General features: G+C 42.1%; 3 protein-coding genes across 5 annotated transcripts in view; 2 read left to right on the top strand and 1 right to left on the bottom strand.

Annotated features, from left to right (window-relative positions):
- Positions 1-1,076: 1,076 nt before the first annotated feature.
- Positions 1,077-7,838, bottom strand: LOC146385900 (fascin-like). The gene is made up of 5 exons (XM_084931893.1): positions 6,840-7,838; positions 3,755-3,911; positions 3,512-3,633; positions 3,091-3,261; positions 1,077-2,358 (listed from the first exon to the last, which is right to left on the bottom strand). Exons 1-5 carry the CDS (start codon positions 7,660-7,662, stop codon positions 2,153-2,155), a joined length of 1,479 nt encoding a protein of 492 aa, XP_084788019.1. The 5' UTR covers positions 7,663-7,838; the 3' UTR covers positions 1,077-2,152.
- A 205-nt stretch (positions 7,839-8,043) lies between these two features.
- Positions 8,044-23,781, top strand: iqce (IQ motif containing E). Of its 3 annotated transcripts, XM_084931888.1 has the most exons (22): positions 8,044-11,676; positions 12,276-12,349; positions 12,555-12,596; positions 12,767-12,812; positions 12,903-13,052; positions 13,485-13,586; positions 13,816-13,886; positions 14,095-14,208; positions 14,318-14,368; positions 14,462-14,532; positions 14,627-14,699; positions 14,786-14,826; positions 14,961-15,112; positions 15,755-15,810; positions 15,907-16,136; positions 16,295-16,402; positions 16,670-16,937; positions 17,069-17,155; positions 17,652-17,779; positions 17,879-17,961; positions 22,676-22,774; positions 22,903-23,781. In XM_084931888.1, exons 2-22 carry the CDS (start codon positions 12,278-12,280, stop codon positions 22,998-23,000), a joined length of 2,142 nt encoding a protein of 713 aa, XP_084788014.1. In that variant the 5' UTR covers positions 8,044-11,676; positions 12,276-12,277; the 3' UTR covers positions 23,001-23,781. The 3 variants fall into 3 exon arrangements, with proteins under 3 accessions (XP_084788014.1, XP_084788013.1, XP_084788015.1); XM_084931887.1 differs by lacking the exon at positions 8,044-11,676 and having other exon boundaries at positions 11,761-12,349; XM_084931889.1 differs by lacking the exons at positions 8,044-11,676; positions 12,276-12,349 and having other exon boundaries at positions 12,569-12,596; positions 12,940-13,052.
- Positions 23,782-24,897: 1,116 nt separating this feature from the next.
- The window catches only part of ttyh3b (tweety family member 3b), a 29,179-nt gene continuing 28,603 nt past the window's right edge, over positions 24,898-25,473 (top strand). The window contains exon 1 of the mRNA XM_084931892.1: positions 24,898-25,423. The gene's annotated coding sequence lies outside the window, so the exon portion shown is untranslated. The remainder of the gene's footprint in view (positions 25,424-25,473) is intronic.

Consider the following 25,473-nt stretch of genomic DNA (forward strand, 5'->3'; position numbering starts at 1 on the left):
TCAAGCTGTCATCTCTCGACTCGAGCTGTTCAGTTTTAAAGTTACATCTATCAAGCGGATTCCTGTAAAGGGACAGGATGACTTCTTGCTCCCAGAGTAGCTATCTTATCTAATCATGTGATCTACAATATTGCTCTCACTTCCTTTTTCGGACTTGTTTTTATGGGATCAATTCAGTTATATTATGGCCAAGATTAGACCAGAGGCAGGGAACTTGTGAGGCTGTACTTTGAGCATGCTCAAAATGAAATTGTAAGCACACTACCATTTTGCAGCAGCAGAGCCAAGGGGTGGCCATATACACCTTATAGAATGTCTAGTCACTGCACACAATCATCATGATTGGAATATGACTGAAATGATCCTATAAAAACCAGAACAAGGAAGAGAGTGCGCTATTGCAGCTCACACGATTAGGCAAGACAGCTGCTCTGGGAGCAAGAAATCGCAGGTGCAACCTTAACACTGAATAACTTACAAGTTATTGTAAGCACATTGTAAGAACTTTGGATTGAAAGGTCACCAGGCAGTGAGGAAGCGTGTGGTTTCACACATCACATCCAGTGTAAATAACTCTGAAAAGTGATTTCTGCCCAGGGCTTCATAAGGAGATACCACTAGCCCTTTCATCAAGGTTCACCACTTATAACTTTTATACTGTCCATGTTTCTACAGTTATCGTTCCCATCAATCCTCTTCTGCTTATCCTTATCAGGGTCACGAGGGGGCCGGAGCCTATCCCAGCTACCATAGAAAAAAATGTAATACTGCAACCAACAATTTAAACTGCCATTAAAGAATTTAGTGTTGCATTGAAAAAGTTATTATAGGAGTTCTCATGGTGTAGTCCTGCCCAAACAAGCAAGGAATAAAGATATTTTGGCCTACATCAGTTTGCCCCACATAAAATAAATCAGTTTCTGTAACACTCTAATTGGCTGTAGATGGAAGCAGATGAACATGTAGATGGAAGTTGGTGTGAATCTTTAGAAATAATCCCTCAAATCCACAAACGCCCTCTCTTTGTGGAGCTAACCCTTTCAAGTAAAATCAACTGAGAGAAAAACAAGACGATCCACTGTTGAGAAGGTAAACTTTATTGGACTTTTCACTTGATTGAAATGTACGAGCATGAAAGGGAAAAGACAGAGTACTCTATGAAAGGCACAGCCAGAGAGATGACTCCACCATTGTGTTTACACACCAGCAGCAGCAGCAGCAGCACAAAATCCAAGGCGGGCACTTCATCACCACAAACATGTGCTTTTAACGTAGTTCAAAAAGGACGCTGTAATATTGTGCTCATTTTTGGGCGCTGTGTTAGAACAGCTGGAATTAATGCATTTTTATTTATATGCATTTGTGTGCGTTTGAGTGCGTTGTGTGTCATTATTGTGCTAAGGCGACTCCTTCACTCGGTGAGTGAGTTTCGAAGCTCCTTTCAAACTGTTTTTATTTTATTCACTAAGAGTGTACAGGCAAAAAAAAGACACATTAGATCTGCCAGCCCCTGGCTCTGTGTTTCCCATGGTTGCTATGGTTTCAATAATTGAGTGACAAAAAAAGAGCAGTATTTACAGCAGACGCGTGTAAATCAGTAACATTCCTTCATCTGATGAGCATTATGCGTTACACTTTGAACGAGAATAGGAGATGTAAGCAGCGTATAGAGGCAGCAGGACAATTAGCAGGAGAAGGTTTGAAGGTTAGATACTGCGAGTTATGGGTTATAGTATTCAACACGTTCATTTACACCAGTAGTTACCACAGATAGGCACAACTTATAACAATAACTGTCCTGACGGTTATCAGGTACGGCATGTGTAAAGTTTAACTGGAAGTGAAAGAAATACTGTGCAATCACACTACAATGCATTCAGTTAACAGCAAGTCGTTGTAAATCCAAGCCTCCAGTACAAAGACCAGTAAGATGAGATCATTACTGAGCAATTTTTAAAAAACAACAAAAACAAAACACCTTTAGCACTTTGGTTCCTCTCGTCAGCGTCATTTTTCCGCCACCCATCCAAACAAATTCAGAACTGCGCACACGCACACAGGCACGCACACATATGCAAAAGAAAGAAAGAACTGCTACCTACACTAACTACCTCTAGTTTGAAGCATAGTGGAGAAGTCCAGCTGTGCTTTCTCAATATTCCCAGAGGGTGGCGCTCTCCAGGGAGTCTACACTCGCCTTGAGCCCTCCAGCGTGATCCCCTTTGAGATACTTCCCCCTCAGAGTACGAATGGCCATCTTGTTGAGGTCACAGAACTCGAGCAGGAACTGGACAGGCGATGAGTCGCCGCACACAATGGCTGTGCCATCTCCAAAACACCAGTACTTCCCCTGGGAGTCTGGACAAACAACACACTTAATGAGGCTCGGCAGACACACAGTACACATATATAAGTATATCAATTTGTCAATTTAGTTTAGGAATTCAAGGAAAAGATATTTGACATCATTTTATTTAAATGTTTAAAATACTTTGGGATCAGAATTTGCTGGCCAACAATACAATACTAGATGAAAAATAATGCATCATACTGGCTCCCTGTCAAGCCTGAGTATGATGGTTCAAATGGGAGATGGCCCCGGGTGAGTGATCCATACAGCTATAATGGCTTTCCCATTAGATGCTTAAATATTGACTTTCCCTTAAGCAGGGTGGGGTTGAAGAGGGTTGGGTTGTGGAGAACACTATTTTAAACACCATGGCAAACATCACCACATTCATTAGAAAATCAAATCAAAGCCACGAGACAAGAAAATAGAAGCATTGTTTATTGAACGATCTGAATCTGATACAGGCTCTTTTGCTACAGAGGTTTCAGTCAGCTTCTTTGTCTCATCCTAGCACAACTGCTGTGTTGTGTAGATAGCTTCAGTTATATTAAGTATAACTGCACATTTCTTGTTATCCACATTAGACCCGGCTCCCTGGAAAGTATTCAAATCCATTAACTAGTCTCACATAAGTCACGTTCTGTGACTTCTAGTAAGAAAAAAACAGTATGACCTGCCAAAACAACACATTGCATCTAAGTGACACACAATTTTATTGTTTTATTCAAACAGTCACCCACCTTTGAAGGAGTAAGCACCATTGTGGAACTCCAGCTGAAAAACATCGTAGGATGCTCGGTTGGAGTCTAGGGTTGCCGTTCCAGCTTTTCGAGCCCCGATGAACCCGTGCTCCCCGCGGAGGACGATGATTGGACGGTTGATGAGCTTCATCAGGAACTGTTCGGCCTCCCCTGAAGTGAAAAAAGATTAAGGTTGGACCAAACTACTCTGGGGCTTGTTTCATAAAAGCACCTTACGCGGGTATATGGGGGGCATTAGAGGACGTGGCATAGGTAACTTGAACATCTGCGGAGGCACCGTCAATGCTGAACCATAACATCTTTTTTCACACATATTACATTTAATATGTTGATATGATGTGCATCAAAGCTTTTTTTTGGTGAAAACGTTGTATTTGGGAATGTAAGGAGCATGGCTGACCTGCGCTGTCAATGGTAGCAGCCAGCTGCCCGTTCTTCTTAGCAGTCACATACTTGCCGTTGGCTGCACGGATACACACACGGCCGTCACGCCACTCCAATTCAAAGTAACTATTGGCAGACCTGAAACACACCCACACAATAAACAAGCCAGTTATTCCACTCAATGTTGGTTATGCATGAAATAAAATGGGTGTTAACCAACATTCAACATTATATGGTGTGTGCGTATGTGTGTTGTTACTTGGTGGAGGCAGTGCACTGCAGTCCTCCGGTAGCTGTGAGTGTCCAGTATTTTCCAGCAGCGGTCCTGAAAGCACACTTCCTGTCCTCACGGCTCATCTCCAGCTGAAAGACTTCCTGGTCCCCTTCCTCATCCTGATTGGCTGACAAATCCATGCCTAGAAAAGTGGGGCAGACTGCTGTCAGCTTTCATTCTTGTCTCTGGATGTCTGAAACTTTCAAACCCTTAAATTTATGAACTTTCTCCCGAGAGACTCTTAAAGCCAGAGGATGTCTCAAACTCACAAAGATCTGGGCCTTACTGCACCCATTCAGTGAATTCACCAGTCCTGAATGGGACTAGATAAAAGAAGAAGAAGTAGATGTGGTCATGTGAGCAGAGTAACGATAAAGTAGAAAGTTTTTCCTCATCATTAAATGTTTCATTGATCAGTTAGAATTCTAATGTGTGGAGAACATCTCTGCATATGATCCATTTGTCAGCCTGCTGACTCAAAACACGTACACTCCAACTATATGCTAAAGATTTGAAACTCAAAAGCAAACCATTCAAATCAAGTGCTGCGTAAAAACAAATGTGTGTGTTACATAGCCATATGTTAACACGCCTTGATCCAGAGCTGATCCAGTCAGCTGTTCCATGCAGAATCGTCTGCTGCTGATCAGGGGGATGACCACTGAGTTGGAGCCATGTTTGAGGTCAAATGACAAGTGCCACTTAAATGTTCCCCACTTTAAGCTGTAATTCATTTCACTTCATCTGCAAGGGGAAATAGCTACTTGAGTTCACCCCCCGATCTGCTGTTTTTTTCTCCCTTTTTCTTTGTTTTTTGCTGGACAACTATATTAAAGTGAATTAATTGTTTAAAAAAAGGCAGCCATCTGCAAATATAGGCTCTGAGACTAAAACCAAAACAATGAGCTAAATTGTAGAGCTGAAAAATAATTGTGAGTTCATCAAAACAAGAAAGAGTTCACCCATAAATCAAATCATGAATTAAATACATGTGCTGTAATGATATTTGTCTAAGCTCTTTTGGTGTGAGTTACCAGTTTTGCAGATATAAGTGGTTTTCCTACAATATAATGGAACTAAATGGCACATAAAATTGCCAAAAATACATTTTAAAAATTCAACTGCAATGTATTTTACATAAATCATGACATGGTTGCTCAGAACAAATCCACCAACCTTGTAATGAACAATTACATGAAGGGACTGGTATTCCACCATATCCCTCCATAGAAGGAATCGTGTTCTTACATATGAGGAGATGTTAGTGAGACCGTGATCAGATTTAATGTATTTGGATATTAAGTTTAAACCAAGCATGAAAATGGAGAAGAAATGTGATTCAAGTAACCGTTTACAGAGAAGATAAATTACAGAGAAACAGCAGTTCTCTAGGCAAAAATGCCTTGTTGATGTCAGAGTTCAGAGAAGAATGGTCAGACTGCTTCAAGCTGATAGGACAGCAACAGGAAGGGCACCTCTGGACTGTACAGCATAGAAGATCTCACTGAGTGCCAGTCTTGTCAGCTAAGAACAGGAAACTGAGGCTACAATTTACAGAAGCTTACCAAACCTGAACAACAAAAGACTGGAAAAAGCATTTCTTACTCTGTTGAGTTTCAATTTCTGCTGCAACATTTGGATAATTGGTTCAGGATTTGATATAAACAACATGAAAACATGGATCCATTTTACTGTATATTACTGGCTCAGGCTGGTGGTGTAATGGTGTGGTGGATATTTTCTTGTCATACTTTGGGCCCCTCAGTACCAACTGACCATTGTTTAAACACCATAGCCTACCTGACCATGTCCATCCCTTTATGGCCACAGCATACCACACCACGTCACAAAGCTTAAATCATCTTAAACCGGTACATGGAAACAAATTCACTGTACTCAAATAGCCTTCACAGTCACCAGATCTCAATCCAGTAGAGCACCTTTGGGATGTGGTGAAATGGCAGAGCCCCATCATCTCTGCAACCCACATCGAGACAACATATTTTGAATACCAGAAGAAGAAACGTGTTAATATGTTTGAATATGAACTTAGCGCGAGTTTAACACATCTATTAATAGGGAAAAATGGTTCCAAACAAAGAGCAAAAAGATCTGACCAGTAGATTTCTTACAAAGACACGAAACTGGACTCAGCCTCCCATTACATAAAACCAGTCCACCTTGGAAGAGTTGAGAGAATAAAAATGTCTCTGTCCTCATTACTGACACCCAAGCTGCCAGTTAACAAAATGCTTGTGCAATGCCCGTATTGAGCCCACTGAACCATTAGTGGTTAGTACAAATGCAGCAGCACTGTTATTTCTTTAACAAAGAAAATAAATTGTGATGAATTATAAGTCCAAGTCCCCTGGTCCTGCTTTCCATCAGCCTTTCAATTATGGTCACAATTTAGGTCACAAGTCACTGCCTTACATACACTGACCTCATTCAAGCAAACCATCCTCTATTTCCCTTGGTATGCTCTCTGTCTGTCTCACACTCACTCACACACTGATAAATCCCCGCTAATGTTGTGCACAGAATCAATTAGAGACCGGGAGGCAACGAGACAATGGGGTTGCATGTGGGATAAAGACCTACATTCAGCAGACCTGTGTAAGGCACACCTCGCTCTTTGTGGCCCGCGTTCTCTGCCTCTCCACCATTTTCCCATTGTCTCCAAAGCAAATCTGCCCTCGTTTTCTGTCTGTTCTGAGATAAAGAACGATGCACAGCTGCAGACTGAAGCTGACCCCGGGCCAGCAACCACAGAGCAGGGGTAGAATTACTGCAGGAAAAATGTTAAACTGGCAGGGACTGCGCCCCCCCCCCCTTCCCGCCCCCCAACAACTGCAAAAAAAAAAAAAAAGCGGAGGGGAGGGGGGCGATAATGACAAACACATGGTGTGGGAGGAAAATGAGCTAGCTGGGGTCTCTAATTCTGCTCTACTTTTTCATACAGACACGCAACAGCTGCCTCCTGCTGTGTCCAGCTATGCGGTGACCTCACGGTGAAACTGCATTTCTTTTACTTGGTGTCTCTTGGGTCAGTGCAGCTGTACAGCCTCACCTTGCCTTGTGGAGACGTTTCTCTCGTTGCCTGCAGTCAGCACGACCTGCGCGTGGCTGCGCTCCAGGCCGAACTGTTCATCCTTTCCCACCCGGGTGCTCCTCCCAGACTTCATAGTGCCGGTGGGGCCTACGGGGGCCAGGTAGCGACCGTTACAGTCGCGGAATGCCACTTTCCCGGAGTGGAACTCGAGCATGTAGCCGGTATCCTTGTCCGTTGCGGTGGACAGGCTGCCGTCGTTGCGCAAAAACCGGTTGTCAGAAGTCTCGAGGTGGTAGCGCTGATCGCGGTACACCAGGGTCACAAGCGAGTCGACCCCCCAGGGGACATCCCGATCTATTGATACCTCCTGCCGGGCGCTCAGGTGGGCGAAGCGCTTGCGGGCGAAGCTGTAGAGGTTGACCTGCGGGTGCACGGCCAGGTGCATGCTCCATCTCTCCGCCGGCGAGGCGGTCTGCGCAAAGCAGGTGATCCGGTCCTCGCTGCCGCCGAGGAAGCGGCCGTAGGGCTCGGACTGCAACGACCACCGCCCGTCCTCGTGCACCGTTATGACGAAGCGGCAGTCCCGCTCGCGCGTCTCGCTGTCCGCGGTAACGTTGCCGTCTTTGTCCGTGGCGAGGTAGCGGCCCAGGTGGGACAGGAGGAACACGGCGCTGTCGTCTTCCCCGGTCTGCTCCAGGGTCCACCTCTGCTTCTTCTTCAGGCTGCTGGCCGAGGCGTTGATTTTGAAGCCGAATGTTTCCGCAGTCAGATACTTGCCCTCGCTGTTGATGAGGCCCAGAGGGATCTGCAGCAGGTCCCCGTCGGCGCCGTTTGAGGACATGATTGCAGCTTGACAAGAGGAGCAAAGAAAGGAGATGCTGGTCTTATAGAGAGGGATAGACAGACGGACAGAGGGAGGGAGAGAGACTGTGGGGGTGTTTGAAGGAGAGAGAGAGCTGCTGCTGATGGTGCTGATGGTGATCAGTGTCCCCTAACTGGGTAAAAATCCGGACTGGCTCGCTGGAGCTGCAGGAGTTGCAAGCTTGTGAGGTTTTTTTTTCAAGGCAGTACACGCCCCAGATACAGGCAGAGGAGCAGGAGGGAGATGACTGCAATTTTGACAAACCACTCCACCCCTGCACTGATCTTCACATAGCCCCACACGTATAACCAGTATCATCCACACCATCAGCACTAACTTTTCCATTGCTCCTGGAGAACTCTGCTAGGTCCATGTGGATTCACCACCTAACAGATTTGGTATGTTTGTGCTGGAAAGAGGCAGAGAAAGGCCATTTTCTGACAATGTCAGCATACAGTGCTGGGATCTCTTATGAGTCAAATGTCCCCTCTGAATCTGATGTGGGGTAGCTTTTAGTATAATGTTCTCTTCCCCCTGTAGTTTTCACAAAATCTGTGCTGAAAAAAATTACCAAACAAAAACTACTGAGTGTGGAACAATGCAAACATTGTGTTTTCACACATGAACATCGGAGAGATCAGAGACAAAAGTGCGAATTTACTCAGTTGTTTCCCTTCATTGAAATTCCACCCATTTTCCATCCTGTAGTCTGATCAGCCCTTCCGTCCTTCTCCCCCGTGCTTTGTCATAACTCCTGTCTACACATCCACCTTTATTTACTCTGAGAGAGAGAGAGCGATAACGGCGGGTGCTTATCCTTTCCTCACGCCCACTACCCCAGGAGAGCTTTCTAAGGTATAAAAAGCTCCATGAGAAGCTAAATGAAGCTTTTCTCTTTTCTTCTTCTTCTTTTATTTTCCAGTAGTTGAACATATAATCGATTATGGTAATGGTGTTTTGATTTTGTACCGCAAAGTTATCTTCCTCGCAGCTATAAGCCAGTGAAGTTTTCTCACAGCAGCTTTGCCTGTGTAGAGCTAAAAACCTTAATTCCTAATGTAATTTGAGGATGTAGTTGAAAGACGGGATAGTTCATGAACGGTTCACTTTGTATGCATACATTTTCAGTTACTTGGTTTTAATTTAGGGAGATTAGTGGCTTGCAAAGTTGCTGCGTGAAGAATTGGTGTGCTGCTGAGTCAGTAACCTGATAAAAATCAGGAAAATCTTTGGCAACTTTTCACTTTAAGCTTTTGATCTTTGATAACTGTAAAACAAACGGAGGTTTTTGATTGTTATCTGGACAAGATGAGCATTTTGATGGCACTACTTTTGCATCCCATGCTTGGATCTTTATTTATCATTAGTTATGGCTTATATAGATAAAATAATTAGATAATTGGTTATAAATCGCTAAAACGAATAGCACGATATACCCTAAACAAAGAGAAGGGGTAGCAACAGAGCAAAAGAATCCCAGATTGGCCCCACCAACAACATTGTCCAATGAAATGAAGATGTAGGATAAGCAAACCATGAAAAGTACGGATTTTATATGAGCTTGTGCATATAGTTTGAAGCGGGAGGTTGTGCAGGACATGAAACCTGTGCTGGGACACAGCCTGCAAAGTTAGTGCGGAGGTGGGATATCTGGGGGAGAGGATATCTTACAGCTGGGACTACATCGCCCCCATCTGGCTTTTTGGAGAAAAGCAGCAAGGACAAGAATCTCGGAAAGAGAAAAAGCAAATTCATCAAGTTACAGAGAGTCTGGGTGTTTTTCATTACCTAACAGTAAAGTCCTTGAGTCTTGGTAATGAACACTGAGTTGTGTATACTTTTGAAGTATAATGCCTGGTTGCCTGTATTTTAGATAGCTCGTGGTGAGAAAGTGTAATGAAGTATAACTCAGCTTGCTCAAATGATACAGAATTTACTACTCAAGTAATGCGAAGCACTGTAAGCCCCGTGAAGCATTCACGGGGCTTACAGTGCTGCGTTCACCCCCTTCCCATTTAATCACGTGTCAGATCATCAAACAAATGTTAATATCAGAAAACGATAATCAAGATTAACACAATATTTTATAATTATTATTTAATTTTTTAAAGAGAAAATGAACCAAACCTACTTGCCCCTATTAAATCATGAATTACCGGGGTTAAATTTCAATTCCACTAGCCAGAGCCAGGCCTGATTACTGGCAGAAGCACTGAATCAAGTTAAATGACAAAATGAAATAGACTAAAAGATCACATAAAATAACAGCTGAGAAGCAAAATGATTGACAACTATCTAGATGGTGCTACAAATGTACAATTACATCATTCACAGGCAGAAAGGTTTTCTATCAGGGAGTTTTCCTTTCATCCCTTTATTTGGATAAAAACAGAAATTCTCTCTTGAGAAGGAGAGACTCCAAAGGGAAATTTTGATATTTAAGATCATTGTTTGAGGACACCGGGCATCATGGTGGTCCAGTGGTTAGGACTCTTGCTTCAAAGCAAGAAGTTGCTGGGTTTGAATTCACTGGCTGGTAGGGGTCGTTTCTGTGTGACGTTTGGATGGTTTCCCCTGATAATCTAGTTTTCTCCCACAGTCCAATGGTAAATTGACCATACCTGTCCCCTTTGCCCTGTGACAGCTGGGATAGGGTCCAGCTTTAGTAGGTGTTGACCAAAATGAAAAGACATCGTGGATGGTTTGTAGGAAGTTTGAAGTCTTTATTTTATTATAAACTATGTGATGAAGTCAAGTTATTCAGCAGACATCTGCCCCTCCCTGAGCCTGGTTCTGCCGGAGGTCTCTTCCTGTTAAAGGGGAAGAAACCACTGTTGCCACGTTCATGTTCAAAGTGAGTCATCTGATTGTTTTCTCTGTATCATTGTGTTATTGTATTTTTTGTATTATTGCAGGGTATCTACCTTTCAATATAAAATGCCTTACGATGACTGCTGTTGCGTTTTTTTGTTACATAAATAAAATTGAAATGAACTTTGATTATACCATTATCATCTCTGTGTATATGAGCAAAATAGGTGACTGGTTTTATTCTAAAGATACAGACTGGTGAAGCTCTCTAAGAAAAAAGGACAGCTGTACGATTAAATGGGTTACAATGACTTTGCTCTCCCTGAACAAAAATATGCTGGTCTGCCTGGTTGTGTGGCGCTGGGGGTCCAGCACCTGTGTAAACAGTATGAGAAAATGATACAGGAACATGGCCACTCAGCTCGCTGCAGAGTTTGCAGCAAAGAGGAGAATTTGAGGAATGACAAAAATCAACTCCTGACAGTGGACATACAAAAGAGAAAGGTTTGATCAGGTTTTTTCAATTCAGGCAAATATTCTGAACAAACCAAACTTACTCAGCATCAGAGAGGCTGATACAAGTTTGATGTTAAGACAACACCCCTGTGTCTTCTATAAGGCGATAGGACTATTAGGTTCTGTCAGTTATTCTTTGAACTTCTCTTATTAGTTTTTCTGACTTTTTCAAACTGAGCTCAAAGGTTACTTTTACATCCTCATCCCCTTGACTCATGCTATATGGAACCAAGAATGGGTTCAAACAACTGGACTTCAGAATGGTCATATCTGGCCAACTGAATGGCTTTGCAAAGTGATAATAGAAGTCGATAATAATGCTATATTGGATATCTCAAGTTTTTTAGATCGTAAAGGAGTAAAAACACTGTTACTCTTTAGTTTTAAAATGCACGTGAAGTTTTGTACCTTTGTATATCCACTATGATGTATTACAGCGGTGTAAGCTGTAATGCACAAGTAAAAACTAACACACTTCCATCTGTTAATCACATGTTTTGTAAATTATGGAGGTTTTTTTGGTCCACCCCAGATAGGATCAAATTGGGCTGTATGTGTCCCACGGACCTGAATGATTCTGGGAAGAAGAACCCACTTTCAGCCCCTCCTTGTAGCACCACTCCGAGAGCAGCGGGCAAAACACTACCTGGGCTGTGCTCTATCAAGGTAAACAAAGCTAACGGGTACAACCGGCCGATATTTTCAAAATAAGTTTCTTGTTTAAAGAAATGCGTTGCCCTTCGCTTGAAATCGAAGCATAGTTTGCCAACTTAAAACACATTATTTCATAAACTACCATTAAATTAAGATAAGCATCACGCGTCACGTTTACTATCGTCTGTCACGCGTTTACGTTTTAGTTTGAAGACGTCCTCATACAGTTCCGGCACCGCTCGGATTTTTTCTTGGTAAATTTACACCGCTGGTTAACGGCAACCTGGTTGCTAGACGACTCAATCTGCGACGCCGATGAGAAATCAGTAACCTCTGTACCGAAAGACAGCAGCATTTTAACAGTTTTAAGGAAGCTATGCTCTACAGCCCACGTTACCGTATGAACTGCTTATTATTAAGGAAAGTTAGCTGTCCCAAAACACGTAAATTCCCAGTTGTAGCATAGCTAGCGTCTCTTTTGTTGCCCCCCTGTGTATTTCTTAGCAAGAGAGGAGGCGACGTGAAGTAAGATTTGGGAGTTGGGAAAAGATGACCGAATTAGAAGTGGGAAAAGTCGAGTTTTCCAACCTAACATAACATTTATTTACTAGCGATGTTCAGTGCCAATGCTAAGACGTCTCTTCAGGCGAGTGATGTCCAAACAGATGAAGACTACGAGGAGCTGGTGAGTGTTCTGATCTGGCTGGGTTAAAGATACAACTGTTTACTTAAAACTGACTTTACAGTGGTTCTTGTTGGAATCGCTTATTAAAAGCCTATAAGGTTCTATAATTTAAAGCCATGGTAGTTTATGGCAGTTGTTTTCAGCACTTTTGACTTCTCAATCAGAGGGGATTTCTGTCTTAGTATGGGTGTCTTACGCCTCCTAGGTTGAGGATGGCTTCTCGCTCCCTGCTGATGTTCCAGTAAAGGTAAACAAATGGACTCGTGAATCTAATCTGTGCCACATGAACACATTGTTATGTCTTTGTTTTTATGGCTGGGATATTTCCTTTGCTTTCGACGTGCTCTTCCGCATGAAATCAGTTTCATAAATACTCCTGTCATCTGCTTTGCCCCCTTCGTGTTTGTCCTCTATCAGAAAACGAAAAAGAAAGTCTCTTCTGGCAAGCCTCCTCCTTCTCCAGGTGAGTCCTGTTCGGCTGCACTGTAGGTAGTATTTTCAGACTCTGTAGGAAAACCCACCTTGAAAGTTATGTTTGCTTTTGTATTTGTAGGGTCTCCATACCTTACCAGTCTGAATGTGAATCACAGGAGAGCGGCAGTGGGTGCTTGGAGACTACCAAGGGCCTCTCTGGGGGACACCAGATTGGACACTCCCGGGGAGACTGGCCCAGCTCGCCTTACTTCCCTCAGCAACGGCCTTGGTAGGTGTCATGAAGGCACAACAAGCTCTGTGAATGGTGCCTACATAAATACATTCACAGTGAATGGGTTTATCTGCTTGCTTGAAATGAAACAGTTTATGGAAGGCTGTACAGCAAAAACAAGGAGGTAAAGGGAAATATAGGTTTGCAGTGATTTCGTCACATATCTGAACTTAAATGCATTATTCATGCTCTGCAGCGTGTCCTCGAAAAGTGTGAAAAGGCATGAGTCAGATGCAGTATTGACTCGTGTTGGAACACTTTGTGTAAGCCAAACTTCTTTTTAATGTTTATTAGCACATCATCTAGGCTTAAAAACAAGCATGGCACACACATCTAACACTGCGTTATTAAAAACAATAGAAATCTGCCAAATGAATCAGGAAACCGGAGCATGTTGACAAGTAGCTTCTGTCTGTTTCTCTTTTTCAGATGTGTCTCAAACTCTGAGATCAGAGTGTGACGCCACACCAGAGCTCCTCATGCAGACCTTGAGCACGAGGAAATCCAAACATCTCCGCTCTGCTTCCAACGGTGAGAGAACGCGTTTGTGTATCAGACTTAGAAATGGAGCGAAGAGGGAGACAGAGCTGAAGATCAGGTTTTTGTGCTGAACAGGAGACGCTTAAAAAAAGGAAAAATACTGGCTGTGAAGGGAGTACGATGTGATATTAGTGCAGTCAGTGTTGTTTTTCATGACTTACAAAGCAAAGCATGTGTTGTCTTCTTTGTGAAATCATTTACCTTCTCCCATCATTTGCAGGTTTGACTTTAGTTACAAGTGATTTCATGAAGAAGGAGGACATGTACGATGAGATCATTCACCTCAAGAAGGTAAGGAGTAACATAATCACACGTTAAAACAAGACATGCATGCCTGCACATCGGTGTAGTGACTTTTCCATCTCGTTTTTGTTCTTCTTCTCAAAAAGAAAAATATGTTTTTACATTTTTCTTCTTTAATTTAGTCAGGCTTCTTTAAAATGTAAATCCTTATGCACTTGTTATATGTTTGAGTAGTCACTGGTGCTGTTCTCTGCAGAGCCTTCATGAGCAGAAATCTGACAACCAGCAAATGAAAGCCAAACTACGACGCCTGGAGGAAGATAATGCCAAGAGAGAGAAACAGATAGAATCACTGTTGGATCCCACTAAGGTAAGAACAGAAAATTATTTGTTTTTTGTTTTTTCGTGTGTAGTTTTTTTGTCAAAGAAGCTAAAATGATGAAAAAAAAAACCCCAACTGTGCAATGTTTTTCCTGTAGGGATCTGAATATACGCGTAGTTTGGTAGATAGGAAAAGAGAAGGGAGCGTGGTGAGTATACCCAGTGGGTTGGTGAACATGCCGGGAATAAATGTAATTTTTAGGACGTGTTTATAACAAGAAAAGCTGATCCTCTTTGTCAAGGTTATCAATGGACTGAGGCAGAGGATCCTAAAGCTGGAGCAGCAGTGCAGAGAGAAAGAAAACGCCCTGAGGTAATGCCGTCCTCCAACTTTGTCTCTGTATGTTTGGTTTCTGTGTAAAACAGAATGATGCTCATGTGATTTATTTATTTTTTTGCTCGTTCAGTAAACTGCAAAGTGAGCTGAGGGCCACCAACCTGGAAGAACTGAAGATTCGAGTCAAATCATACTTTGAGGAGGTAAAATCAGTCCCACTTTGCCCACTGTGAGCTTGGTGGTGTGTAAAGGAGTTCAGTAAAGTGGGTCTGTCTGCCTTTCCTTTTAGATCCAGAGACTGAGGATGCTTCTAGAAGCAGCTGAGAAAAGGTGACTGACACACACGTGTCTGAGTGTAGCCGAGTTCAGGAGAATCACGGATCTCCGTCGTCATCATTATAAAAGGTTAACGAATAAACGAGTACGTTTCTGGCATTGAGACTCCCTTTCCTGCTCTGTTGCAGCTGTCGAGCCGAGAGCAAATGCTCCCAGAGGCAGCAAAAAGCTTTGAGCTCCACAGTTCACCGTCTGACTGAGAACCTGGAGCAGCTTCAACAAGAGAACGTGGCACTCAGAGAAGAACTCAACACCGACAGTCCTGCTGGAGGAGCCAAAGGTCTTTTCTCACACGCCACAACATAGTGCTGAAAAAACCAGCAAGAGTCAGATATCAGTGTAAAACGCCTACAACTCACTGTATATTTTACATACAGTATGTACATATGTATAAAACCGGGAGGAGTAAAAAACCAATGATACTGGAACCAGTGTGTTCTATATGTTGATTTAGGGTCCCGTTAAAGGAGCTTGTACTAGAAACATGCCTTCCTGTCTCCTAGTAAAGCTCGCTGCTATAAAACAATTGTATTGTTTTTAAATCCTAATTGGTTAATACAGTTTTTCTTTATGATCTACGTAGGCTGCCATTACTGATTACATTCCAGCTAACATTAAGTGCAATGCAAAGACAAAGGAAACAAAGGAATTGGTATTAGTCTTTACATCTGTGCTGTTGGGCGAAAGGGGCAAAAAGTCCTTGTGGTCATGGATGCAGGCAACTTCCAGAAGACTCAAAAGTTGTAGTTTTTAAGCCACAACTAAAACCAAATGCTGTGCCTCCAATTAAACACACAAGGAGACTAAATGCACTTTGGTCACAAGTGAAAATCCTGGAGATCAAGAGGATAGTCATAAAGTGGTTACAGTTTTCTGCTGTGTGCTGTAATGTTACTGAAAATAGTGTAATGATGTGTCCCAGATTACAGAGAGTGGAGTAAACAGAGACTGTTGAGACGGCTGTTGGAGGTGGAGAAGGTGAGAGGAAGCCGTAACCAGTTGTTCATGTAAACACGAGCAGTTGCCTGCCTCTGTTTCTAAGCTCGCAGCTAACAGACTCTCTCCTCCTGTCAGAGGCTGGAAGACAGCAAAAGACACGCCCAGTCACCAAAGAGCACCATCCTATTGGATAAGGAAGTCCAGACCACACTCACCGAGAGTCTGGCGTTTACCATGGCAACAGAGGCAGTGGTCTCCGGGGGAACGCTCGCTGATGAAAGGGAGGAGGTTTCGGAGTTGAGGGAACGCTTGAGCCAATTGGAGGAGGAGAAAATGGCACTTGAAGAGTTGCTGTCAAGTAGAGAGTGAGTGACGAGCAGCCTGAGACTGCTCAGTTAAAAAACAAAACACTACTTCTAAATGTAAAAGTCTAATAAATGAATAATCTGAACCTACCACATTATTACATCTGTAACAGCAGCTGTTGTTCTCTATACTTAATCTGTGTTGTCTGTGGTTCCAGTGATGAACTGAAACAGCTGAAGGCTGAAAGAGAAAAACTAGAGAAAGCGACAAAACAGTGGAAAGCTGAACAGAAAAAACTACACGATGAAGAGAGACGGCAGCATAAGTACACTTTCACTCCTGCATTTGGTGTTTGACATGGATGTGATTCAGTGTGTCCACACTTTTCTTCAATTTGCATTGTTCATAAAATTGATCATTGTAGTTTTAAGTTAAAAGCCAAGTGTAATTCCATTTCAAGTCTTAAGTAATAGATAAATATGTAATAATAATACTAATACTAATAATTATGATGATTTGCAGGTGGAGTTTGCTTTTCATGCAAAGTTGTGTTTATTTATTGCTTTGCACTCGTGTGTTTTGTGTTTCCCAGACAGGAGTTGAAACAGTTGCGAACTCGGATCCAAACTCTGGAGGAGGAAAACAGTAAACTTGCACAGGCTGAGCTTTCCTCTCTTCCTCCCACATTGGCAGAGGAGACTCGGGGCAGCACAGGTGTGAGAGAGAGAGAGGAGAGGGACACGGGGAGCAAAGAGGAGGCAGAGGGAGGTGAGGAATCAGTCACAGATGACGGAGAGAAAGAAGAAATGGCGAAAGCAGCATTAGACATTCAGATATGCTGGAGGGAGCACAGAAACAGGGTATGTAACACGCTTATGCAAAGGAAGTTATTAATATCTGATAGAAATGTTATGTAAAAAAAGAAATGTCTAGACACTCTGGCCCAGATTTCTCTTTCTGTCCATATCCGTCCTCTGCATTCTCTTTTAAGGACACAGTGATGCTGCAGTCAGCTTTAAGAGGCCACCTCTTCAGAGACTCACAGCTGAAGGAGCTACCGGAAGATGCACTGAATCAGGTTTTACCCACACGCTTCCATGCGATGCACTCATATCAAGCCGTACTTGTAAAGCATCGAGAACAGTGTACTAATAAAAACAATAAATGCTACTTTTCATGGATACTTGAAGACTCATGTTTGTTATGTTAAGGTTAATTTTAGCATAACGAGTGCTGATTTTGTTTTTCTAATGCTGGGTAATGATCAGCAGGTGTGTGAAGTATTTTCAGCAATGAAGGACTTAAATGTAATTTTGTTTTTCGTTCTTTTTTTCCCTTCAAACCCAAACAAAAGGGGAAAAAATTGATTAAACCAGAAATTACTTGTGTGCTGATGTCTTTACTTCCAACAATCCTACTAGAGATCATGATGTCCTTAATAAGCCAGAGTCAGCGTTGCAGCTAACACAAATAACCACTAGGTGGCTCTAAAAAACATTTTTTGGTGGGTTGGCTGTAAGCTTTTGTCCCTGCTGAACCTTTCTTATCTCTTCCCCCTTTTTTGCTGTTTCCAGGTTGAAAAATCCTCAAACTTCAGCGATGAAGCTTCCTCCGTTGGTGACATGCTGGATGATGACGCCTTGACGATGATACAGTCGGCGTGCAGGGGACATCTGGCTCGATGTAGTCTTGCACAAGAAAGGTGACTCATTTATGCACTGAATTAAAAAAAACAAAACAACAAACAAACAGTCAAACCAAAGAAAAAATCCACAATTGCTTGTTTGCGTTTGTGTGTTAGGTCTGTGCCTTCTTTAATGGAAAACAATTTTCCCACGCTGGCACCAAGAGGAAGTGCATTACAACACCCACCCAGCAAAAAAGGTGAGGTTCTCGCCATCTTTTAAAAATTGTTTCTATGCAAACACATCCACAGCAAACTATCAAAATATTCATCAGAACACAGCAAAAAACCAAACAAAGTCACAGCTCTCCATCCATCTTCAGTTCAGGGATAGGGGTTGATGCACCCCAACACGCTGTACAAATGTATTCAGTGCCTTCGTGCTACACTGTAACTGCTCAGTGCTCAGACTTCATATTCACTGATGTATGCACCTCCCTGCTCTCAGGTTCCAAATCACTTATGATTCCTTCCCCCCAGCACTGCTTTGAGTATTGATGGATTTCGCTGGAGCAGTAATGTAATTCTATTGTCCCTGTCTGCTCAGCACCAGCGAGGGCACCGTCTGCCTCAAATAAAATAAAGACTTAAGAGGGCACTCAGCGGACCTTCACACCACTACTGCCTCTACTTTACTAGGAGTAGAAAAGACTGTTTAGGAGCTTAAGAACTGTTTAAACAGAGGCGCAAATGACAAGAAGAAAAAAAAGTTTGGAAGAATATCCCCCAAACTCTGTGCAAGTAATTCAATGTTAATGAAACTTTACAGAATTATATTTAATGCGCTCACGTCAAGCGATCGCAACATCCGCGATGACTCAGGTCTGTCGCAGCTTCCCATCAGCAGAGCCATCACACAAACGATTGCAGGGATTTGACTGTGTCATGCTGTGATGCAGTTCATTTCAGCGCCGAAGTAGAACCATTTTTTCCTGTTAAATGCCAAAATAGGAAATCAGATGATGACAGTGATTAATTATGAACAGATCAAATGAGCATGAACTTTCCATGTGACTGAACCGCTCTGTGAATTATCCTCAATCCTTCCTAAGCAAGAAAGTTAGGAGTTCTCTGAGAACATTGTGCAAAGCTGTTTCTGTTTCAGGAGTCCTGCCTTCACATCTGTCTGCCCTAACTGACTCCCCCATTACTTTCCCCGCCATCTCCCAGAGTATTGAGCATGTCACAGCATGCTGGTGCATAGAGCAAAGCAGTGATGTCAGCATTTTCCCCCATAATCTTACAAGGATGCCTCTGCATTTGATACCTTGTGGGCTTCACTGAGAGAGTTTAACCTGCATCGTTCCAGCTTCTTTTCGATCTGAGAACACGTGCTTTCTTATGGATCTTTACAGTGTGTCGTATTGTGTCATGCTTCACTGGGTACAGTGAATGGGACAGCCTCCAGTGAAGCTGATGTTTTTTACCATCTTCATTTGATGTTTTTAATAATGTGGTGAAAGGCCTATCATGAGCAACATGAACTCCCTCGCTGAGCTGTTCTAGATTCCTACAGGCAGGGTTTTATTAGTGTGAATGCTTGTAAAAGCATTCACAGTATTGTTCTTCGAATCTTTATTATTATTTTTCCGTATGTTTTTTGGACGCTAACTCCTTCAAAACCGTTCAACTTAGAAAAACCATTCAAACACCATTAGATTCCTCTTCTTTTGGACAAGTGTGCTTCTATTTTTCTCATTTTTAACATTTATATTTTTAATTTTATTCAACTTTTTTCAACAAAAATTTCCCATGTATTTCAATGGGGAGACCCTTCAAATCCTCATTCAACTTACTTATTTTTCAACTCTTACTACTTCCACATACGTTGACATAGAGCCACCATTCAAACTTTAAAACGAAGCCAAGAGATTCAACTATTCAACTTGTATTTATCTTCTCAATATCTATTATACTTTTTCTTCAGTTCTAGTTTAAGTTTCATGCTGTTTTTTCAGCCGTTTCAGAGTTTATAATGGGTGTGTATGGGACGGAATGTTGCCGCTAGAGTGAGACAGCTCAACTGCTAGAGTGAGAGGAGCAAAAAAATTAATCTTAAAATCTTTTTTAAAACTGCTGCTGTGTCCGCAGCGTTTGCTCTACAGGTATGATTTTACCCTCAAAACGTAGCCATCGCTGTCCTCTTTCATCCAATGTGTTTACTATTGTACTAGGTGTTATGGTTCTTTCATAAATGTCACCAATGCACAGCCTCCTCCCTCCAACTCTTCCATAGACTCTAATGTTAAAATGGCTCAGAAGGTTCGTTTGAAAATCAGAAGAGCATGGTGTCTTTCCACTGTCACCACGTCCATATAATAAACTCCACAGGCATGAAAACTGAGAATTTGGTAGACTGGACATTGCTGGCGCTCACGGTGAAAGAATTTTGTCAATACGACATGTACTTTTCATTTGGGAAGGATTTGTTTGGGCCTGACTTTTCTGTTCATTTTAAGCAGCAGAAGTGAGGTGCGTGTCTGTGTGCGTGTGTATGGAGCCATTGGGTGCAGTCACTATAGCAACCAGGCTCACACCTGCCTGCTTAACGAGCTCTGCCTGCCACTGTGCCAAGATTCATCTTAAACACTTCTCTCTCAACTGCGGCTATGTCCATAGTGTTTGCTCTACAGCCATCATTTTACCCTCAAAATGTAGCCATCGTTGTTCTCTCTCCAACAGCGTGTCTTTCAATTCAATTCAATTCAATTCAATTTTATTTATATAGCGCCAAATCACAACAAAAGTCGCCTCAAGGCGCTTCATAGATACAGAGAAAAACCCAACAATCATATGACCCCCTATGAGCAAGCACTTTGGCGACAGTGGGAAGGAAAAACTCCCTTTTAACAGGAAGAAACCTCCGGCAGAACCAGGCTCAGGGAGGGGCGGCCATCTGCTGCGACCGGTTGGGGTGAGAGAAGGAAGACAGGATAAAGACATGCTGTGGAAGAGAGACAGAGGTTAATAACAGATATGATTCAATGCAGAGAGGTCTATTAATACATAGTGAGTGAGAAAGGTGACTGGAAAGGAAAAACTCAATGCATCTTGGGAATCCCCCGGCAGCCTACGTCTATTGCAGCATAACTAAGGGAGGATTCAGGGTCACCTGGTCCAGCCCTAACTATATGCTTTAGCAAAAAGGAAAGTTTTAAGCCTAATCTTAAAAGTAGAGATAGTTTCTGTCTCCCGAATCCAAACTGGAAGCTGGTTCCACAGAAGAGGGGCTCTGCCTCCCATTCTACTTTTAAATACTCTAGGAACAACAAGTAGGCCTGCAGAGCGAGAGCGAAGTGCTCTAATAGGGTGATATGGTACTACAAGGTCATTAAGATAAGATGGGGCCTGATTATTTAAGACCTTGTATGTGAGGAGCAGGATTTTGAATTCAATTCTGGATTTAACAGGAAGCCAATGAAGGGAAGCCAAAACAGGAGAAATATGCTCTCTCCTTCTAGTCCCTGTCAGTACTCTTGCTGCAGCATTTTGGATTAGCTGAAGGCTTTTCAGTGAGTTTTTTGGACATCCTAATAATAATGAATTACAGTAGTCCAGCCTGGAAGTAATAAATGCATGAACTAGTTTTTCAGCGTCACTCTGAGACAGGATATTTCTAATTTTAGAGATGTTGCGCAAATGGAAGAAAGCAGTCTTACATATTTGTTTAATATGTGCGTTGAAGGACATGTCCTGGTCAAAAATGACTCCAAGGTTCCTCACAGCGTTACTGGAGGCCAAGGTAATGCCATCCAGAGTATGAATCTGGTTAGATACCATATTTCTAAGATTTTCAGGGCCGAGTACAATAACCTCAGTTTTATCTGAATTAAGAAGCAGAAAGTTAGCGGCCATCCAGGTCTTTATGTCTTTAAGACATTCCTGCAGTTTAACTAATTGGTGTGTGTTATCTGGCTTCATGGACAGATAGAGCTGGGTGTCATCTGCATAGCAGTGAAAATGTATGCTATGTCTTCTAATGATGCTGCCTAAGGGAAGCATGTATATTGTAAACAGAATTGGTCCTAGCACTGAACCCTGTGGAACTCCATAATTAACCTCAGTGTGTGAAGAGGACTCTCCATTTACATGCACAAATTGGAGTCTATTAGATAGATATGATACAACCCACTGCAGTGCAGTACCTGTAATACCTACAGCATGTTCTAATCGCTCTAATAGGATATTATGGTCGACAGTATCGAACGCTGCACTGAGGTCTAGCAGGACAAGCACAGAGATGAGTCCACTGTCAGAGGCCATAAGAAGATCATTTGTAACCTTCACTAAAGCTGTTTCTGTGCTGTGATGAGCTCTGAAACCTGACTGAAACTCTTCAAATAAACCATTCCTCTGCAGATGATCTGTTAGCTGTTTGACAACTACTCTTTCAAGGATTTTTTCAAAGCTCAGACATTTAAACTTTTTAAACTGTGTGGATCCAAGTGGAGGGATCACATTTTAGTCATTCAGTGATTCAAAGAATATGAACTTTTAATATTCATTCAGATGTTTTCTGACTCTAAAATGTATTTTCTCATTACTTAGGTTTTTCTAATTTAAATTTAAAAACTTTTCAGCTATTTTCCAACTTCTTCTGTGTGAACATCAGCTTTCAAAAGTTCTGCACTTTTGTTTTCAGGTTAAAAACTCTGTATTTTCCAGCTCATTCAACATTTTTAGCTTAATATTCAGTAATTAATTCATTTCAGCTCATACATTCAGATTCAAGCATTCACACTGCAGTTTCTTCAGAAAATGCACTTTCTAGTTTGTTGAAAAGTTTAGTCAATGCCACGAGAGAAGAAATGGTCCATATTTAAATGCATGCTGTTAGCACTATAGCATCTGTACATGTGTCTCTGAGGGTGTGGCTGAATGGCATTAATTACTCTTTGCTGTTCTGTTAATAAGATGCTGCATCTCTCAGTGATGATGGTGAAGAGGAAGGTGTAAAGAAAAATACCCGGCCTGCGTCTAACATCTCTGCCTCCAGGAAGACACTCACAAAAGGTCAGACAGAGGTCACAGAAAGTGTTTATTTGTTTCATGGCCTTTGTTCTTAAATGTAAGTGTTAAAGGTAATTATAGAGGAGTGCGTCCACACACCTATAAACATGCGTGCTGTATGTCTCCTGCAGCCCAGAGTGAGTCTCGTGACATCAATGAAGACGCCGCTTTCTATTCTGATGATTCTGATGACATCATCGTGTCTCCGTCACGCCCATCGAGAAGCTGAGTAGTCACTAAGTATAGTTACTGAGTATAGTTACTAAGAAGTTTAACTTCTTACTGAAGCTGCAAATAAAAGCTGGGCTGTTCCAATAATGTTTGTAATATCAATAACAATATTCACTGTGTAACACGAGCTGCTCCCATGCCAATGCCAATAACAGGAATATTCTCAGAATGTGTCTCAGTGTTGATGTAAGGTTATGAGATCTTTTTTTTTTCTTTAATCAGACAAGAACATAAAACGAACAGCCCATTTTTGTTGAATGTGTTATTCTTGAGCCAAATATCTCTGTTTAATTAGTCAGATTTATTTTTGTTTCTTTTTGCCTGCTGCATGGGAATTCAAATTGAAATTACAGTAATAAATGCATTCATTTCTGCTAACCTAGCAGGCATCACTTTAAATTCATCTGGCTTCATCAGGCTGTAATAATCCATAAAATCACATTTGCACATGCCTTATTTGGTAATACATGAAAGTCAGCACACTAATATATTTTGCATGCTTAGTTCGTTATAGCTGAGTCTGCGGTGTGGTTGAGGGACAGCTCTTAACTGATGCACTATTGAGCCAAACTGTGAATAAGTTATAGATCAGGCTGCTGCAATACTGAAATGGTGAGAGCAGGGGAGGATACACAGGGACTGTGTCTAATGCCAATAATACTTGTGCTTTAAAACAGACAAATGAGTCAATAAAATCAACGATCGAGTGCATTTGTCTCCACATGATCAGTGTAACTTAATTTCTGATACAGTAAATAAAATGTTTTTCTAATAAAATCTCCAGTCTCATGTGGTCCTTCCCAGAAACTATTACCTGTACTTACATTTTGTGCTTATTTTCCCAAACACTTCTGAGAGAAGTAGCATGTATTTTAAAAATGACAATAATTCAAAATTGTTAAAGGATATATGAATGGTGCCCCCTATTTATTTTTGTTGTTGTTGTTGTTGTTGTTGTTGTTGTTACACCCTTTGTGTCCATACACCTCTTAATGTTTGAAGTCAGCTAATATCAGTTCCACTGTGTATAAAATCAAGCACATAGCTGTCTGTCTTTACAAACCTTTGTGAATAATGTGTAGTTTTAAAGAGATGGCTGAGTGTGGTGCTGTAATAGGAACCACAACAAAAGCTGGTTGAGGTGTAGTGTGAAAAAATCACCAAAACTCTGCTGACTTTATAACTGCACAGCCTGCTCTGGCACTGAGGATTGTACAAAAACCTCCAACAGTATCATGATCAAGAGTTTTAGCTGAAACAAAAGAGAAACTCTTTACTAAAACTCCTCAGAATAGTGACAGAGTTAAGTGTCATTACTCCATAATGTTGTTTATGGATCTCTTCTCATGTAGAGAATAAGTCTGAGAACAAAAGGGGTGCCTCTGGGGAAAACACAGAGAACAACCAGTGAAATATAGGATTTTTTTTTTCAAAATGTATGTATTTGAAATTAGTCCAGTGTTAAAAGTACAAGTGAAAATATAATTTCTATGTATTTATTATAATGTAATAAAAAATCACCCTCAACACTGAAGATGTTGTGCATCCCCTGAGTCTGCAACCCTCAACCTCTGATATCATATTTATTTATATTTATTATTGGTAGGAGACATTAATATTGTTTGGGACTGTTTTTCTGATTTTTTTTTTTCAAATTTGGAAATATTCCAGGAAAACATTTAAAACAATTTCTAGTGAAAGACCCATTGTGTTGCTTTCCACCTGTGTCGTAGTCATATAGGCTTTCTAAAATAATCTTCACCATTGTGGAGGATAAAACGTCCTACTGTCTACTGTGTACTTCCACCACTTCAACACCAGGGGGAGGCTTTTTTGCGCATTTGCCCTCTCACATACACATCTACAAACTCAGGCGCGCGCGTGCAGAAACACACGCGCTCACACGCGCACGGAGCTGCCGCAAAGCCCCGTCCTTCAGGGCTTTTAAAGCACCGTGTTTGCTTCACGCTCCAACAATACCATCCAATTGAAGAGCCGCAACGCTGAACCGGCGGTCACTGTGGGAAGACCGCCGACGAGCACGAACCGTGAGCAGGGGAGGACAGCAACTGTATTATTATTAAAAAAAATAGATAGTGGTTTGCTGGTCAGATAATTTAACCCCTAATCTGCCGTGACGCTTTTGCGGAGGGTGAAGGCAGTCGAAACAGGAGGACGTCTCGGTGAAATGTGAGCGGACCGGGTCGGTGACCGTTATTCCGTTCTTTTCAATGTGGATGGGACTACAAGCGACTCGCTCGTTGCAGCTAGCTCGGTCGGCCGCGTTGATGCAGCAGCAGCGCACGGCTGTCGTGCTCAAATCTACCGCCGGATTCGGGAAGACAATAGGTGAACTATACGCCGGTCTGGACCTCCAAGACTATACCAAACGAGGGTCTGCATCCGCTTGGGCTTCACTAGGTAGGTCATAACACGGTTCCTACCCACCCCAGCACACGGACTTGGATGTC

The sequence above is a fragment of the Perissodus microlepis genome, chromosome 6 (genome assembly GCF_051167445.1).
Source record: "Perissodus microlepis isolate ML-2025 ecotype Zambia chromosome 6, ASM5116744v1, whole genome shotgun sequence".
Lineage (NCBI taxonomy): Eukaryota > Metazoa > Chordata > Actinopteri > Cichliformes > Cichlidae > Perissodus > Perissodus microlepis.

Excerpts from the sequence above, each read along its gene's own strand:
- iqce (XM_084931888.1), top strand. The coding sequence starts at position 12,278 with ATGTTCAGTGCCAATGCTAAGACGTCTCTTCAGGCGAGTGATGTCCAA. Across the intron at positions 13,053-13,484 it reads TTCCCTCAGCAACGGCCTTG|ATGTGTCTCAAACTCTGAGA; the intron begins GTAGGTGTCATG and ends TCTCTTTTTCAG. Across the intron at positions 17,780-17,878 it reads TGTAGTCTTGCACAAGAAAG|GTCTGTGCCTTCTTTAATGG; the intron begins GTGACTCATTTA and ends TTTGTGTGTTAG.
- LOC146385900 (XM_084931893.1), bottom strand. The coding sequence starts at position 7,662 with ATGTCCTCAAACGGCGCCGACGGGGACCTGCTGCAGATCCCTCTGGGC. Across the intron at positions 3,634-3,754 it reads CAGTGCACTGCCTCCACCAA|GTCTGCCAATAGTTACTTTG; the intron begins GTAACAACACAC and ends GGTGTGTTTCAG. Across the intron at positions 2,359-3,090 it reads TGGTGCTTACTCCTTCAAAG|ACTCCCAGGGGAAGTACTGG; the intron begins GTGGGTGACTGT and ends TTGTTTGTCCAG.